Source organism: Sycon ciliatum, chromosome 1 (assembly GCF_964019385.1).
Source record: "Sycon ciliatum chromosome 1, ocSycCili1.1, whole genome shotgun sequence".
In the NCBI taxonomy this organism is placed as follows: Eukaryota; Metazoa; Porifera; class Calcarea; order Leucosolenida; family Sycettidae; genus Sycon; species Sycon ciliatum.
In genome coordinates this window covers 67,303,870-67,320,101 of record NC_088643.1, presented here as the reverse complement: position 1 = coordinate 67,320,101, position 16,232 = coordinate 67,303,870, and the positions used below count along the sequence as shown (strand labels likewise).

General features: G+C 46.4%; 1 protein-coding gene across 1 annotated transcript; it reads left to right on the top strand.

Moving 5' to 3' along the window:
- The first annotated feature begins 444 nt into the window (after positions 1–444).
- LOC135805015 (synaptosomal-associated protein 23-like) lies at positions 445–1,913 on the top strand. Its single transcript, XM_065319000.1, has one exon. The coding sequence runs from the start codon at positions 745–747 to the stop codon at positions 1,408–1,410; it is 666 nt and encodes a 221-aa protein (XP_065175072.1). The 5' UTR covers positions 445–744; the 3' UTR covers positions 1,411–1,913.
- The last annotated feature ends 14,319 nt before the right edge of the window (positions 1,914–16,232 follow it).

Genomic DNA, 16,232 nt, shown 5'->3' with positions numbered 1-16,232 from the left:
GTAGGCTAGAATTGCTTGTACTGTGGCATTGGAGTCACTGCCTCGGTTACCCCAATGGCATCGTTATGTAGATGTCACTAGATCGTGTTAGCACCGGTTGACCATAATTGATTTGTAGACCAACACTAATAGTACTACTACTAGGCTACAGGCTACACAGAAAGTACAATGTAATTATGATACAACGATAGCATAGCGGTCCTCGCAGTTCTGTACTCCAGATGTGTCCCAGTGCTAACCAGGTGCGCCGCCTCAGTCGGGTAGATCCTACGACTCGAGTAGATCTACGCTTGAGATCGCGGATAAAAAGGACTGTGGCGTTGGACTATCACTATCAGTGATAGTGACACTCAGTCATACTCATACTACAGTCTGCACCATACTCATACTAGTGCTATGCATAGTCTATGGCCAGTTTTGGCAGTTAGCAAGAGTATGACCCGGCCAGATAGTGGGCGTTCGACAGTCACTGCATGCAGCTGATTTCCGTTGCGGGCTCGTGAGGTGGTGCACCTGATCTGACGCAGCGCGCAAGCATTGCACTAATAATAAGCTCGGTCAGTGGACGAGCAGCGAAGCATTTTTTAGACTTTGCTTTGGACGAAAATAACAATTGCTCCTCCAGTTTCCGCTGCTGTACAAGGAGGTAAGTGACGAGGCCCTCCGGACTAGGAAAGGAGTATTAGTTGAGGGCTGACGGAGCAGTGCCGTGACTACTTGAAAGGAGCTGAATCGACGACGACCATGGCGTACGCTAGCGAGGACGATCGTGCAAGACGCGAGCTGGAGAACATCCAGTACAAGTCGAATCGCTTGACGGACGAGACGCTGGAGTCGACACGTCGTATGGTGGCGCTGACCCAGGAGACGCAGGAGGTCGGCGTGAAGACGCTGGAGGAGCTGGATGCGCAGGGCGAGCAGCTGGATCGCGTCGAGACGGGTCTGGACAATATCAATGCTGACATGAAGAAGGCTGAGCGGAACCTGACGCAAATGGAGAAGTGCTGCGGACTGTGTTTATGCCCTTGTGGTCGCACGCGCAGCATCGAGAGAGACCCGCGCTATGGCAAGGCATTCTCTGGAGGGGCGTACGAGAAAGAGGACGAGGTGGTGTCCAGCCAGCCAAGGTCTGGTGGACCCAGTGGCTCTGGCCGTGGCAGCGGGGCGCAGCAGTCGCAAGGTGGCAACATCCAGCGGATCACCAATGATGCACGCGAGGACGAGATGGACGAGAACATGGACCTTGTGAGCAACGCGGTCAGCAATCTGAAGAACATGGCCATGGATATGGGCAATGAGCTCGAGCGACAGAATGTGCAGCTCGATCGTATCAACGACAAGGCGGAGATGAACGACGAGCGCATACAGCACGCGAACACACGCGCTAAGAAGATTTACCGCAACTCTTGAACACATCCATATTCCTCGCATGCACTAGTTACCCGAGTGTGTGTGTGTGTGTGTGTGTGTGTGTGTGTGTGAGAGAGAGAGAGAGAGAGAGTGTGTGCGTGGATGCATGCGGGCGTGTTTGCTTCTGTGCGTGTGTGTGTATGTGTGTGCGTGTATGTGTGTGTGTGTGTATGTGTGTGTGTGTGCGTGTATGTGTGTGTGTGTGTGTGTATGTGTGTGTGCGTGTGTATTATAGGCATGTTACAGTATGAGTTATGTTTTATTGATTAGAGCACCATGTCACCATGTCACGGGTTAACAAACGAAACAGAACCATGCCCCGTTCAAGCAAAAGCACTAGTATTTTTTGATCATTTTTGAAAAGCATTCAGTTTAAAAGTGGAATCAATATACTGCTCATTTGAATCATTTCTGCATTTAGCATTCATCAGCCGGTGGCCGAGCTTTGCATCAGGTGTACCGGTAATCATATGTTTGGTGCACATATCAGTATCCAGACCAAGTACATGTAGGTGCAAATACAGTTGGCTGCGGCTTGTAATAACGCACAGTGGCAGTGGAAAAGATCATAGTTGCAAGTCAGAACATGGCGGTTTCTTGTCCCGTTGGCTATGCACTATCATGACTCCTGGGTCAACCTTTTAGCTGTATGTATCCGCAAGAGTACAGTCATAACCCCCCCCCCCCCCCCCGGTTATGTACTCTTGCAGTCTTGGTATCCTTGATGAAGCATCTTAGTTTTTGCAGGGGCTATACAAGGGAGTCGCTACCTACAGGTGTACGAGTGATTGCACACTCTGAGTTAATTAACAAAGGGTTAAGCCTGCACATGCCACGGTGTATTCACAGTACTGGTTCCACACTCCCAATAGCCTGCACCCATGATCCAGCGACATATGCACGAGAGGAGAAGCAGGTAGACAAGCACACGCAGTTGTGTTGAGTGATATCAGTGGACCAATGTTATACTTGCTACACAGAAGTGCACTCGACGTAGCCGTCTTGCAACCACGTTCTCCCTAGCACATTGGCATGATGTCATCAAAATCGGCTCTGAAAGACCCCGTCAAAGTGTACTTTGGCTTGAATTTTACTTGCTAAACTGTACAGTCAACTTTGCTGATAACGACTGCGGATATAACGACAATTCGCGAATAAGGACAGAATTTCCATGCCCAGAGCAAAATCCATTCTACCTGTATGCATATAATGAGACTTCGGGTATAACGACACTTCGCGAATAAGGACACTTTTCTGATGCCCGGCCGAGTGTCGTTATACGCAAAGTTGACTGTACTTTCAATTTTCAGGAGTATTCAGTGCAGGGCCTGGGTATATTATTACTGGTAACACCACTCCCGCCTCAAGATGTCCCTCGAGGTTGTGATAAGCTGGGAAAATATACTTGGCATACCAGCTGCAGAATGGTTTTTTCATCTGATTTGTCTGGAAACAAAAGCACTGGTTCGTGGCTCTCATTGCATACCGTACTACTGTTTCGTGCACCAATGCTTCAGACGTTTGGCACTGGTAAGTGCACAATTCACTTATCCAGGTTGGCATCACTCTATAACCTAGACTTCGCTCAATCCACAACATTGCTGGTTGAATACCAACAGCAGATCATGCAGCAGACAGCGGTGGGGTGGAAACGTTCGTCAGAAAATCTAACATTGCATAAACACTCTGGTGAAATGGTGTGCACCTATACCGGGCATAGTCACTCCAGCGCATGCAGCCCCTTACTAGCATGGATCTAGGCAAAACCCACCCAAATTGCACCATAGTCGTACCGTGCCAGATCAGGACATTGATATAGTTAAGGGAATGATTGCGGCCCAAAAATTAAAAAAAATCTCAAGGTAGTTTGCATGGGAAATGCCCAAAGCGGACTACAGTTGCAGCCCAGGCTGCTGCAGTGAGGCACGCATGCAGCAATGTTTCCTACCACCGTTGACAAAACTGGGCAAGCGGGCAATCCAATTGAAACTAGGATAGTAAATTTAAGAATGATTCAACTAGAACTGTCCTCGGATTTTGAGATCAAAAGGTCCAGTTGGCTTGAGGTTTTTCTTGTCCTTGTTCTTGGCAAGCTCCTTCACCACCCCCTTGAATTCCTCCAACTTTACAGGAACATTCATGCGGACTTTTTCCTGCAGCGTTTCAAGCGGAGGCAGGTCATTCATGACCAGTTTGAGACGCAGAGGTGTTAGGTAGCGCAATCGCCGAGCATACTTCTCTGCAGCAATCCGGTCGTCACAATCCCACTCATAGATCATCTTGTTGGGCTGCACAAAGGATACCTTGTATGCCTTCTTTCCTTTGCCACCACCCATACGCTTGCCAGGTGGCTTCTTGGTGACTTGAATCTCCATCTTTAAATAGTCTATGAAGCCCTCGGCTTTGCCCAAGCGTTTCAGTACTGTCTTCATGGCAAGGTTATTCTTTTCGCTGATGTAACCCGACTGACACATTACAATACCAAACCGTCTTACTCTCGGCCTCTCAGTTGGATTCATATCAGCAGTAGTCAGAAACTCGCGCGCGTACATTCTCCTGAACAATTCCTCCTCATCAATGAAATGCCTATCCATCCGGTTTGGGAGAGACTGGTTATACCGAACGAATACAGGGGACGCTGCATGTCTTAGAAGCGGCTGCTGCAAGCATTGCTGCAGCACTCTCCTGCAGAGAGACATCTTGCAGGAGAGGCCTCAACCTAAGATAAAGACAACTATTTTATGAGTACGCTCTCTCGTACGATCCACCTGCAGGCCTCCTCCTTCTTCACCAAACACACTACAAGCTCAAACTGTTTTTTGAACAAACGAAAAAGCGAATGCTGCAATGACAAAAAAATTTGAAAACAAAACGGAAAAGAACTACAATACAATAATATTTTTGTAAGAAGCGCCGTGCGAGAGATCAGTGACATCAAGATGACACACAAGAAGAGTAGATATTTATCACATATCAGGTGACCGTTTCCTAGGAATGGGCCAATCACTGCCCTTCCTAGGCGGGTGATATAGGCCGATATCACCCCTGCTGCTCCATATCACCCCTGCTGCTCCATATCACACCCGGCTGCGTACCTAGTACAGTATCCATTGGTACTCACATACTCGAATGCGTACTGTAGCTGAAACTGCATATTTAGGATTTCACTGCCGTCGCCAGCCCCCCCCCCCCCCCCCCAGCCCTCCTTCGGCCAGCTGGCTTGGGATTGTGGGAGGGGGTCTATGTGGAGGGGCTAGTGACAACAATGAATTCCTTACATATACAATTCCATCTATAGTACGCATCCAAGTTGACCTACCATGAAGAATGACAAGGCCGAGGGTAAGCACAAACAGAAACTTACCATTCTTCTTCTAAAGCTTGTCCTTATCGTGTCCTCGTGAGAAAAATGGCTAGCCGAGTTTGATTTGGGCGTTTGTGAAGGTGACTTGGAAGATCAAGAGCTTTTAGAGGCTGCTGCAAATTATTTCAATTTTTTATCACCCAGCGAACTAGCCGAAGTGTCTGATTTTTCTTGATCATCAACCACAACTGCAACTTTGTCGAATGGCGAAGTACTGGAGAAGACCACCACGGAAAAACGTGTAACATCCGAGCCAAGTATTGTAGAAGAAACGTCTCAACGATTTGTGCAAGTGTCGGAGGATGAGATCGACAGAATCCGAGAAAGCCGTGTTTCAACCAACACGAAGCGAGCCACCAACGTGTCTCGGATGTTTGGTGTACAGTCTATAAGAAAAAATGTGATCTGAAAACCATCTCAGCTACCAACCTTGCCTCAATCCTAAAGCATGCGTATGTGGAATTTAGGCAGATCAACAAGCTTTCGTACTCCAAGAACAGTTTGCTGCAATTCCGCAGTGCTATTCACCGCCAGCTACAAGACCTCAAGCGTAACATTATGGTAATAATAACTCAAGTTATTAGGATGACTCAAAGGCAAATCGCCTATCGAGGGGTTCACCGCGTTGAATGGTTGTGGTATGACAAAGCAAAGAGGCAACCATTGTGTGTGTGGGGGGGGGGGGGAGCTTCGAACTATGCACAGTGAAGGGATAATTGTATGTACATAACCAAGGAAAGGGTATACCGGACTAAGACTGGAAAAACAACCCCGAGCATCTCACCTACCTTGTCTGGTTCGTCATCACATATCACAGTGTCTCAGGGGTTCAGAAATACAAGTGCCTAACAGCTTACTTGCAGCCTAGCGAGCAAGATAAGATTGCTACAGCTCGCCTGCTCAATGCGGAGGTTGATAAAGCTCTGCAGGAGTCAACTCCGGCTGAATTGGAAGCCTTGGAAAGGCCACAAGTACCACCAGCTTCGCCAGCCTCATCGTGTGTCAGTTCGGAGAACAGCGCAAAGTTCATCTTCTCCGGAAACTTCGCAGGCGCTGTTCACATCCACGTTCATGATGTCAAAGCCTGTGAGCAGCGCTAATTCTCAGATACAGTGCAGTATATTGCTTCATTTTCATCATCTTCTCTTCTATCTCTATTTCCTGGGACTCTTTTACATTGATGTCCTTTCACTTCTGCTTAGACTTCAACTAAAACAATTCGAAGCTTTGAATATTTCTGTCCCGCGAATGATGTGTCAGACGGGGGTGAATGGGTGTGGCATCGGAGAGGGTCTCCACACAATGTGATGTCCTATTCAGTTCACAGGGTCAAATCTACTACAGTACATGTACAGTAGTGGGTAGTACTACAATTGTAGTATCATGTTTATGTTTATGGACTCGATGTACACATGTAGCATGTGAAAAGCAGGATATGACGGTCGTACGTGTTAGGTTCGTAGGGTCATATGTGATAAGTAGAATATCACCCTCGTAGCTCGGGTGATACCGTACCCTCATATCAATCCCTTCTGCTTCGCAGTCGGGATTGATATTCGCCGGTATCACCCTCGTACTCATGAGATATTCTTTACATACAGAAGCCTTGCTTGGTAGTTAACATGTTTTTCGATTTTGACAGCATGTTACAAGGCGAGGACGCGTAGTGCTCCTGACTACGGTACAACCATAAACCGGTTGGCAGAGTCCCGGTCTTGCGACCATTTGAACCGTATTGGGAAAACCCAGGTTCGGACCCTCGTTACTCTACGGGTTGGTAGGATTTTTATAATTTTCGTTTTTTTGTGTTGTAGAAGTCGTCGTGTTGCCGCCGTAGTATTGTTCACGTTGCTGCCGCTGCAGGGATCACGTCTGGAAGGATTTGTGATGTTATTTTCTTGTCTTCCTCTGTAATTAAATTATTTGTGATTTATTTCTTTTTTCTTTTGTTCTTTTGTTCTTTTTCTTTTTTCTTGTCTTTTTTCAACTTCTGCCCATGGCGTCCTTCTCTCAGCTCGTCAGCTGTAACAGTCATAGTCATCACCATGACGACTGTTGTGAGAAGGTGCTCGCTGCCGACGAGGTTGGTGATGTCCCGACGAGGCCATGGGTAGGCCTTCACCACGTCGGAACACCCCGTCTGCACGTTGGTGTTGTGGTCTGGGTGTTGATGGACGTAAGTCGTTGATGTTGTTGTAATAGTTGTTGTCGTTGTAATTGTCGTTGATTGTTGTTGTTGTTGTTGTTGTTGTTGTTGTTGTTGTTGTTGTTGTTGTTGTTGTTGTTGTTGTTGTTGTTGTTGTTCTCCTTAGTGTTGTTCTCGTTGTTGCTGTTGGTCTTGGTAATACTAATAGTCTTGTTCACGGACCTCATGAATTCCACAAATAAAACAGAGTTATATTTCTTGAATCAGCTTCAGGGTTACTTTTCCTTCAATTATGAATGATTTGTGGAATGTTGCAATTGGTAACATGGAAACATAAGTTCAGTGCAGCTTCCAGTATGTTGTTCAGGTGAGGTACACCGGTTTTTGGGGATCAAATGTCGGAAGTCAGCATTGCTTACCTCGGCTGTTGCGCTGGACCGTCTTGGGTTCACTCGTAGTTAATTAATTGTGCGTCCCCCCAGGGGGTTTGGGCTCTCCGGTATTAATCCTTTGTTGAACGAGAAATTGTTTACTAATTAATTATTGATGAAGGGGTTAGTGTTGTATCACGTTCTTCGTGGCGTGGGCTGAGTCTTCTGTCAGGTGGACGGAGCTATAAAACACACAGACAGGACGGCGGTTATTGGTGTATCGAAGGAGAAGAGAAGTCTCACTGGCGGGTCTCTGAGAGAGACACACGTGTTGACTTTGGACTTACCGGGAGATCTCTCCAGGTTGTCCGAGGAGCTGGTAAGATGGTCGTCGACGTCGAAGGTGAACGTAGGCTGAGGAAGATATGTGGAGTGTAGTCGGACACGACGTGATGGCTTCTTGTTGTCTTCGCGAGTTGTGTTCTGGAGACGTCGATCTTGCGTGGTGTCGTAGGTCGTGCGCGGGGATCGCGCGTAGATCTGCGTGCGGTGATGCTGGCGCGCGTGGTGCTCCGGGGCGTTTGTCGTCCTCGTCGTTCCGACAATGGTGAGTCGTACTTGCGGACTTGCTTCTTTCGCGATTGTGCGTTGCATCTCCGCCGTTGGGGTCAATATTTGACCCGGGCGTTGTCCATACCGCTTGTTCTGGATGTGTTGTGCGGTCTCCGTTGATCTGGGTTTGCGGTGGTCAGGTCCGAGTACGAATCTACCACGTGAACCGTGTGTGGTGGATTAATAACTACGGCGGCAACACGACGACTTCTACAACACAAAAAAACGAAAATTATAAAAATCCTACCAACCCGTAGAGTAACGAGGGTCCGAACCTGGGTTTTCCCAATACGGTTCAAATGGTCGCAAGACCGGGACTCTGCCAACCGGTTTATGGTTGTAGTCAGGAGCACTACGCGTCCTCGCCTTGTAACATGCTGTCAAAATCGAAAAGAAGAGTAGATACAGGTCGTCCCCCGTTAATACGAGTCCGGTTAGTACATAAACCCCGTTAGTACATAAGAAATCTCAAGTCCCGGACGAAACGTGGTCACTTCCATACAAATTTTGTCGGTTAGTACATAATTCGTTAGTACATAAACCCCGTTAGTACATAACATTTCTCCGTACCCGCATGCCACCTACCTCAATAGTACATAATTTGTTGGTCTGTTGGCCTTCCAGTGGAGGCACATCGTGTTCTAGTTTCTACTTGTGGACGCAATTAGCTCAGAAATCAGAGCGCACATCACAAGCCGACAAAGCTCTGTTTTTTTTCGAGTGACGGTTGGGCATGTATCATGCAAACTGTAAAATCTTCGCTAACTGTGACCGGTATAACATAATTTTTATGTTATATCGAGGGAATCAAGAATATCTCGCTGCCTAGTCATGGTAGCAAGAAACACTCAGAAAAGTAGAAAAAAGTGAAAAATTCTGGTACACAAGCAAGTTATGTACACTTTCGTTTAGTACATAAACCCCGTTAATACATAACATTTGTCAAGTCCCAGAGATTATGTATTAACGAGGGACGACCTGTATAGAGCTGAGCTAGCCAGCTACGATAGCCTTCGAGTCTTAGTGACATCATGATGAGTGTGACGTAGATCTACGTCGTCAAGACTACAACAAAAAAGTACAAGTCATGATGTAGTGGTTATCATTCGTGGTTATGAACTCTTAAGACTTGATGACTGTAAGCCTGTAGCACTGACATCGGTTTATACGGCCATAAGCACCTGCTTTTATACGCGACATTATGGTACTCGTAGGTCTACTCACTACCACGAGAGTATTTTATTATACTCTTGCTTTGACTGTAGAAGTGTAGTAGTCTGGACTGGCTGTAGATCTACCATGTCACCGATATTGTGTACAGTCACAATGCACATTCTCTTGCCATTTTCGGTTGAGGCCGGAGTTGAAAGACTCTGAATCTTGTTGCAAATGGATAGTAGACTTCATAGACGGACCCCACGATAGGCGGTCAGCCTTTGGGTCATCCTACAAGTAATAAAGTTATTATTATTATTATTATTATTATTATAAAATTAATACCAGAGGCAGTCACCCTCAATCTCACATCATGTTCCCAGCGTAACTACTTTTTGTTTATGGACTTGTCTCATCCGCAGTGCAGCCCGGCGGGAGCTCCGACTCTGGCAAAGGAGTTTTTCTCTAAAAATCGGCTGAAACTGTACCGGTAAGCACGTAAGTCGTTGGTGCATGGCAGGGTGCTCTGCTGTAACCATGGAAACTGTGAGTCTTCAATTATAGATATCGCAATATAATAATGCTTCTGTGAATCCCGCTTTATAGATGATGGACTGGTTATCAACATCATTGTCATTATGCGGGCTATTGTGGGTCGCGATAGTCACAGTACTGCAGGAGCTGATCAACTGTCGTACTGCGGGGTGCATCATGAGTCTGACTGACTATGATACCGGTACGGTACACAGGCCCGTAGCGTAGGGTCCAGCGGATAATGCTCCGAAAATGTTCGTATAATGCTAATCGTGATGCTCCAAAAACTACCTTGTAATGCTGATTATAATGCTTCAACAAGGGCTATAATGCTCTTGGTTTGGAACAAAAATGGAAGAAAGGCTGCACATTGTCAAACTTCCAGGAAAGCCGGATGCATTTAGTCGATCTGCCTCTGACGCTGCTGTGACACTTCTTAGCACTATACGACATGATCGCGTCCTCCATTGGCTGCTCTCCATTGCAACTTTGATGCAGGGCTGTGGCTGAATAGTGGGTGTATCAAATCTTTTCCCTTGCTTATCCATGTAGTGAGAGGTGAAACCATTATTGCTGGTGATCATTTGGATGCTGGAAGCATATCATGGGAAGTGGTATCCCTGCCTACAGACAAGCTGTCACTGCTTCCACTCTGTGAAAAATGTCTTCATTTGAAACAGCTCACGTGAGGCCAGTCGAGAGACGATCTCAGATCGAGATCCCTCCCATTTGCGGAAATCCTGAAAACACATGGTCAGAAGTTATTTTGCCGCTCTACATCCTCTGCTTGCGCTGTATTCTTCTCCTGAGGTTGCGTGGAGACAAATGGTTGGCCACAATACTCTTCTTTTCTGATAGCACTTGACTGCAGGCCTTGCATTACAATCGTCCACGACGAACTGTCGTGCTTCACCAGGAAGACACGCGCTCCTGAGCACTCAAATCGACTTGGTACTGCGTCCATGAGAAATTCTAGTTCTTTTCGAGCCTCAGTGCTGACCTGGACTTGGCAAAGGCAGTTATTTGGAACACGCTCTTTCTGTTTATAGCCGATCCTTCATCCAGGTCCAAATTAAATTTATCAATACATCAGTGTTTTCCCCAGTATCGCTAGAGATGCTATGGCCAGAGCCTATGGCATAACAGGGAAACTCCTCTTCGTCTCTTTGCTATTCACTTCGCGTACGTCTAGTCTCAGCCTCCATGATTTCTAAAAAAGAACTCCTCGTAAATCATCAATACGGATTTTGTGTAACAGCCTCAGTTGCAACGTTAACGTTGGGCATGCTACATCACCTGTACATTTACCTGCCTACATCATTGCTACATGAAGACTTTATGTAGCAATGGCATTACATGTATGCAGTCAGGTAAATGTAGCATTAGTGCTAAAGGTGTTACGTGTCTACAAATCACAACGTCATGTGTTGGTACAATACATGGCGTTGCACCTCAAGGCTTTAGCCAAGTGTTGCCAAAAACCTGATATTTCCTGACATTATCCACTATAAAACTCGTTATGCCGCTCAAACCTCACATAATGCCCGTCTTGTTCCTTTCTAATGCTCCATAATGCTCGGATGCTCGGATAGTGTCATAATGCCGAATATAATGCCGGCATTATCCGCTGGACCCTACCGTAGCAGCCTCATCATCTGGTTGGTCTGGCAAGATCCAGCCTCAATTAGCACCCCCACTGTCCCAAACACGCTAGTAGATACTAGTACTGGCATCATAACTGTTACATGTATGCCATACATACATACATACATACATACATACATACATACATACATACATACATACATACATACATACATACATACATACATATATACATGCGTGTAGTTAAAGGTAGTTTTAGCGCAGCCCCTTTCCAAATTCTAGAAAACGTCAGTGTGAACACCATGTACTGTAAAAGCCATTATTCTAACGAGGCGCATATATATAACGATTTCCCAAAATTGACTAGTTTACGTGTACCAAAGGTAACGATTCTCACTCATTCTCAGCGCTCAATAGGACAGTATATGTATCGATTTCTGTATAATGATTTCTATTTTAACGACAGATTTCTCCTCGTTAACTCGTTAGAGTTAGCACTTTGTTCCACGGTGTCACCTAAACATGTCTCCACAGCCTCCTGCCCACACCATTCACGTTCACACACCTTGCTCATAACACCCTGCCCACACCAGACATATCCATTTACATTGCGCTATTATCACACTGCTAGCTCTACAGCCTCCTGCCTACAACATCCACACGCATTGTTCACCACCTCCTGCCCACACCAGCCACACACTTCGCGCTCACACTGCACTGCTAGCCCCTGCCTTCAACAACCACACACTCTGCACACAGCCCCCTGCCTAAAACATCACCGCTACTGCGCTAGCCCCCACAGTCTCACACAGCTTTTTATACCACCCTCTCCTGGCATATATACCGGCATGGTCGGCACCCGATCTTCATGTTGCCTGATGATTGCGTAAGCATGAAACTTAAAGTAGCAGCAAACAAGCCTTGATTGTCCTTGTTGTTCTGTAGTGTAGCACTTTGTTATATATGGCTTTTACAGCGTTATGCTTTGCACTTTGCACAGTACGAGCTCGTACGCACGTCCTCTTCTGTGGAGCTTGATATCCAACTACTTTTTTTCGCGAGGAAAAGGACTTTCTACTCGTAAGTCAGAGCCTATAGAGCTTGAATAGCACCGTCATCTTCCGTAGAGCATAAATTGCAATTATACCCATCAAGCCTATCCACCACTGACAACCACGACTGTACAGTCAGACCTCGCATAACCGCACACATCCGTTTTCCACAAAAAATATCCGGATAGACGAGGGAACCGGATAACCGAACGCACATACTGCATGTAAATCGGTAACCAATGATTTTCTTCCGGATGGCGAGGGATCCGGATAAAAGAGGACCGGATAAGCGAGGTCTGACTGTATCGAAAACCACCTGTACTCTTTTTCTGCGACCACCTTCTTCTCGAACTGATCGAATGCACTCGAGTCGCCACTTCAAATCCTATCCTGTGCAGGCGCCTCTTGGCCTTTTTTTTGCCCGAACATTGGTCCGACAACTGCCGGACCGGTCGTTACGGCCCTGTTTGGGTACAATTGTACTACATTCAATGATTCAACGGTTGTATCATCCAGGATTGCATCCAGGGCTATTGTTTCCTGGGCTCAACTTGCACGTTGCAAAAATAGTATAAGTTTTCAATCTTCATATTTTTAAAGGAAAGGAAAGAAACCGAACCCCGGCAAAAGTGCCTCCAAGTCAGAGTTGGACCCACACCTCACCGATGCGTCATTGACATGCATCAACACACACTCCATTCTAAATCACCAGGCTCTGGCATATGCATCTTCCAGCATGCCATTTTATTTGTCCTGTGCTGTCTTTGACTTTCATCGTGTACATGTACTGTAAATTCGGAAACGTTTGCGATCCGGAATCCTTCGCGGTTTTCGCGATAGGTGTGAAATCACAATGGTAAGCCGGCGCGAAACGTAGAACTGTAGTAAAGAAGCTGAGGAAATTGACTCCCATCATGATGGCGCAAACATCTCCAGTTACAAATTTGTCTGTGCTTGCAAACTTCGCAAACTAAAACCAACGCAAACGTTTCAGGGTTTACAGTAGTTGCAAGAGTCCAACCCCCCCCCCCCTTGGTTCCAATCTGCGTCAGACACACTGCATTATCGATATCCAGGGAGTAGTAAGTGCAGTTTCCATGTGCTTCGACGCGGGGAATTCGTGAAGGATTTGGCTGTATGAATGAATCAGGTTGCCTCGAGTTCCGCATCAGTTGTCAAAAGTGTTAGTGGTTAGTTGTATGGGATTCGCACCACTTTTGGCGACAGTCTAACCACTGTGGCGCGCGTATTAAACAGGTACTAGAGAGTTTAAGTTACACGTTTTTTGCCCTTTTTCAAAACGCGGTGCAAATCTCACGTTACGTGTAATTTTTAGAGGTTAAGTTACACGTGCGACGTGACGTGAAATTTTGCCTGGCAGGATTCGGGTTTAGTTCGCATCAAATCTTCCAACAAACTCGATAAAATTCCGGAAACTCACACAAATTCGGTCGGAATAACCAAGCGAAACTTCCAAAAACTCACGTCATGAACTTACGTGCGGGACAGTCAACTCACGTAAAACACGTCAAATTTTACGTGAGTTTTTTCACTTTTTGACGTAAAAGTTCACGGACGTAAGACTTTTACGTGAAACTTAACCTCTCTACTAGGTGTGTGTTGATCGGTGCAAAGTAGAATGCGTACAACATAACAGTGTAGGTCCTGAACATTTCCAGGGCTCTCGTACGGATAATCAGCATGGTAATTCCCTCCTACTGTTCTTTTTTTGCTGATTTTCTATCTATATCGAGTATGCTGGTATACCAGGTCCACTCCACCTGCCTGGTAATGAAAATAATTTAAAGGGGAAGTTAAGGCAAAAATTAAAATTTCACCAGTTGTAGTCTTCGGGGTGCTGAGTCGAATGGTCTTGGTTCGAGAAAGCTGAGACGCTCCCTTCCTACTTGAATCCCAATCGAACTCGCGCACTTCCACCAAAACTGGGTGACTGCGCCCTACAAGATGGGGATTTGTATGCAAAATGTCACTAAAAGCGCCGTTTCGTTCTTATAAAAGCACGGATGACCGCGATTGGCCCATATGTTGTAGTCTTTTGGACGCTGAGTCGACTGGTTTTGGTCCGAAAAGGCTGCGATGCAGCGTTCCTCCTTTATTCCCAATCGAACATGGTTGAACAAGTGGTCACGTGCTCCTGGGTGCCCAAATCACCTGGTCACCACGCCAGCAGGTGACAACTTTCACACCAAGGTTCAACTCGAGTTCAACTCGAGTGACAGGACTGCACCCAAAAAAGGTCAAACAGGCTAGTAAGTTGTACCCTGCAGACACGGTGACCAGCTGACTGGTGTACGCAGGAGCACGTGACCGCTTGTTCAACCATGTTCGATTGGGAATAAAGGAGGAACGCTGCATCGCAGCCTTTTCGGACCAAAACCAATCGATTCAGCGTCCAAAAGACTACAACATATGGGCCAATCGCGGTCATCCGTGCTTTTATAAGAACGAAACGGCGCTTTTAGTGACATTTTGCATACAAATCCCCATCTTGTAGGGCGCAGTCACCCAGTTTCGGTGGAAGTGCGCGAGTTCGATTGGGATTCAAGTAGGAAGAGAGCGTCTCAGCTTTCTCGGACCAAGACCATTCGACTCAGCACCCCGAAGACTACAACTGGTGAAATTTTAATTTTTGCCTTAACTTCCCCTTTAAATAAACTATCCCTTTGATGGAAATGAACGCCACAAAGCGTTAATTTGCATGCACATGCATGTTTTATAGTATGTTGCACGTCACGGTGGTGTGGCACAGGCCGTGGTGTGGCACAGGCAAACCAGGAGGATACAACCAGACTGAGTGTGTTTACAGACTTGGACTAGGAGCAGGAATAGCAGGAATGTAATGAGGAATCATGATATTAAACCGAGAATCGAGTCGTGGCAAGCTTAGGTCAGTGGCCGTCCATGACGATGTTGACCTTTTGCCCTTTTTCTTGCAATTGTGGATCACACATCGCTCTTGTACAAGAAGGTACATGTACACAAGACCACAAACATGCATACTAGTATGCCGAAATTTGGGTGAACACGCGGAAAGAAATCATTCAGACCAGACTGCATGTCCTGTATGTATGCAGCTGGACAATTTTCCGCTACTTCTAGCCCAACTCAGTGATTCCTGAGCAACTGGAAAGGTGTTTGTGGAAGGTTCAATGGACTTCTCGTGTTCTCTGGATGGCAGCCATGAGTCAGTCAAGTGTAAAGTCGGCGGAAAAGCATGAGCTTCGGTATGGGGAGCAAACATCTTTCCTATGTAATCATCGCCGAAGTCTCCACCACTACCCAGAAGCAACATCAGTGATTATATCTGGGTCCCCAAGCATTCGTGTTTTACAAGTGGATTTTCCGCTGTGCATGTGCGGGTTCTTTCATTTTGGACGTTGGGGTCCGAGCTCATCCAACACCCAACAAAGCCGGTACAGGTCAGACCTCGCTATAACGTAATCTCTGGGGGATGGGGGAAATTATGTTATAGTGAGTTGGGCACACCAATATGCAATATGTATGTCAACACGACGCCCTTCACCTACTGATTACAACCGTACTGACTGTACTGTTTTACATACAGGTATGATGATGACTAGCAAAGATGTGTACAGACTACAGGCTTGGCAGCAAAGGGGTGACAAGAGTCATGTAGTGCGTGTACTTGTACAATCATGTGACAAGATTAGAGCCTATAAAAAGTAATGGGAGTAGTAAAATACCGGTATTTTACTACTCCCTGCTTCCGAGGTGGACGTCTCAGTCTCGAATTCGTCGCGAGAAGGCATGCATGCCGTGTACATAGTCTTTTTTATAGGAGTTGTTACGTTATGCTGAGGTCTCCGTGCGCCCGGGACCCAGCAAACAGTGCGTTATAGCGAACATTACGCTATAGCGGATTATGTTATAGCGAGGAAATGTTGTACAGAAGTGATGCAGTTTCGGCAGGGACATTCACATGTGTACGTTATAGTGAGGTT

Coding starts and splice junctions, on each gene's coding strand:
- LOC135805015 (XM_065319000.1), top strand. CDS start 745: ATGGCGTACGCTAGCGAGGACGATCGTGCAAGACGCGAGCTGGAGAAC.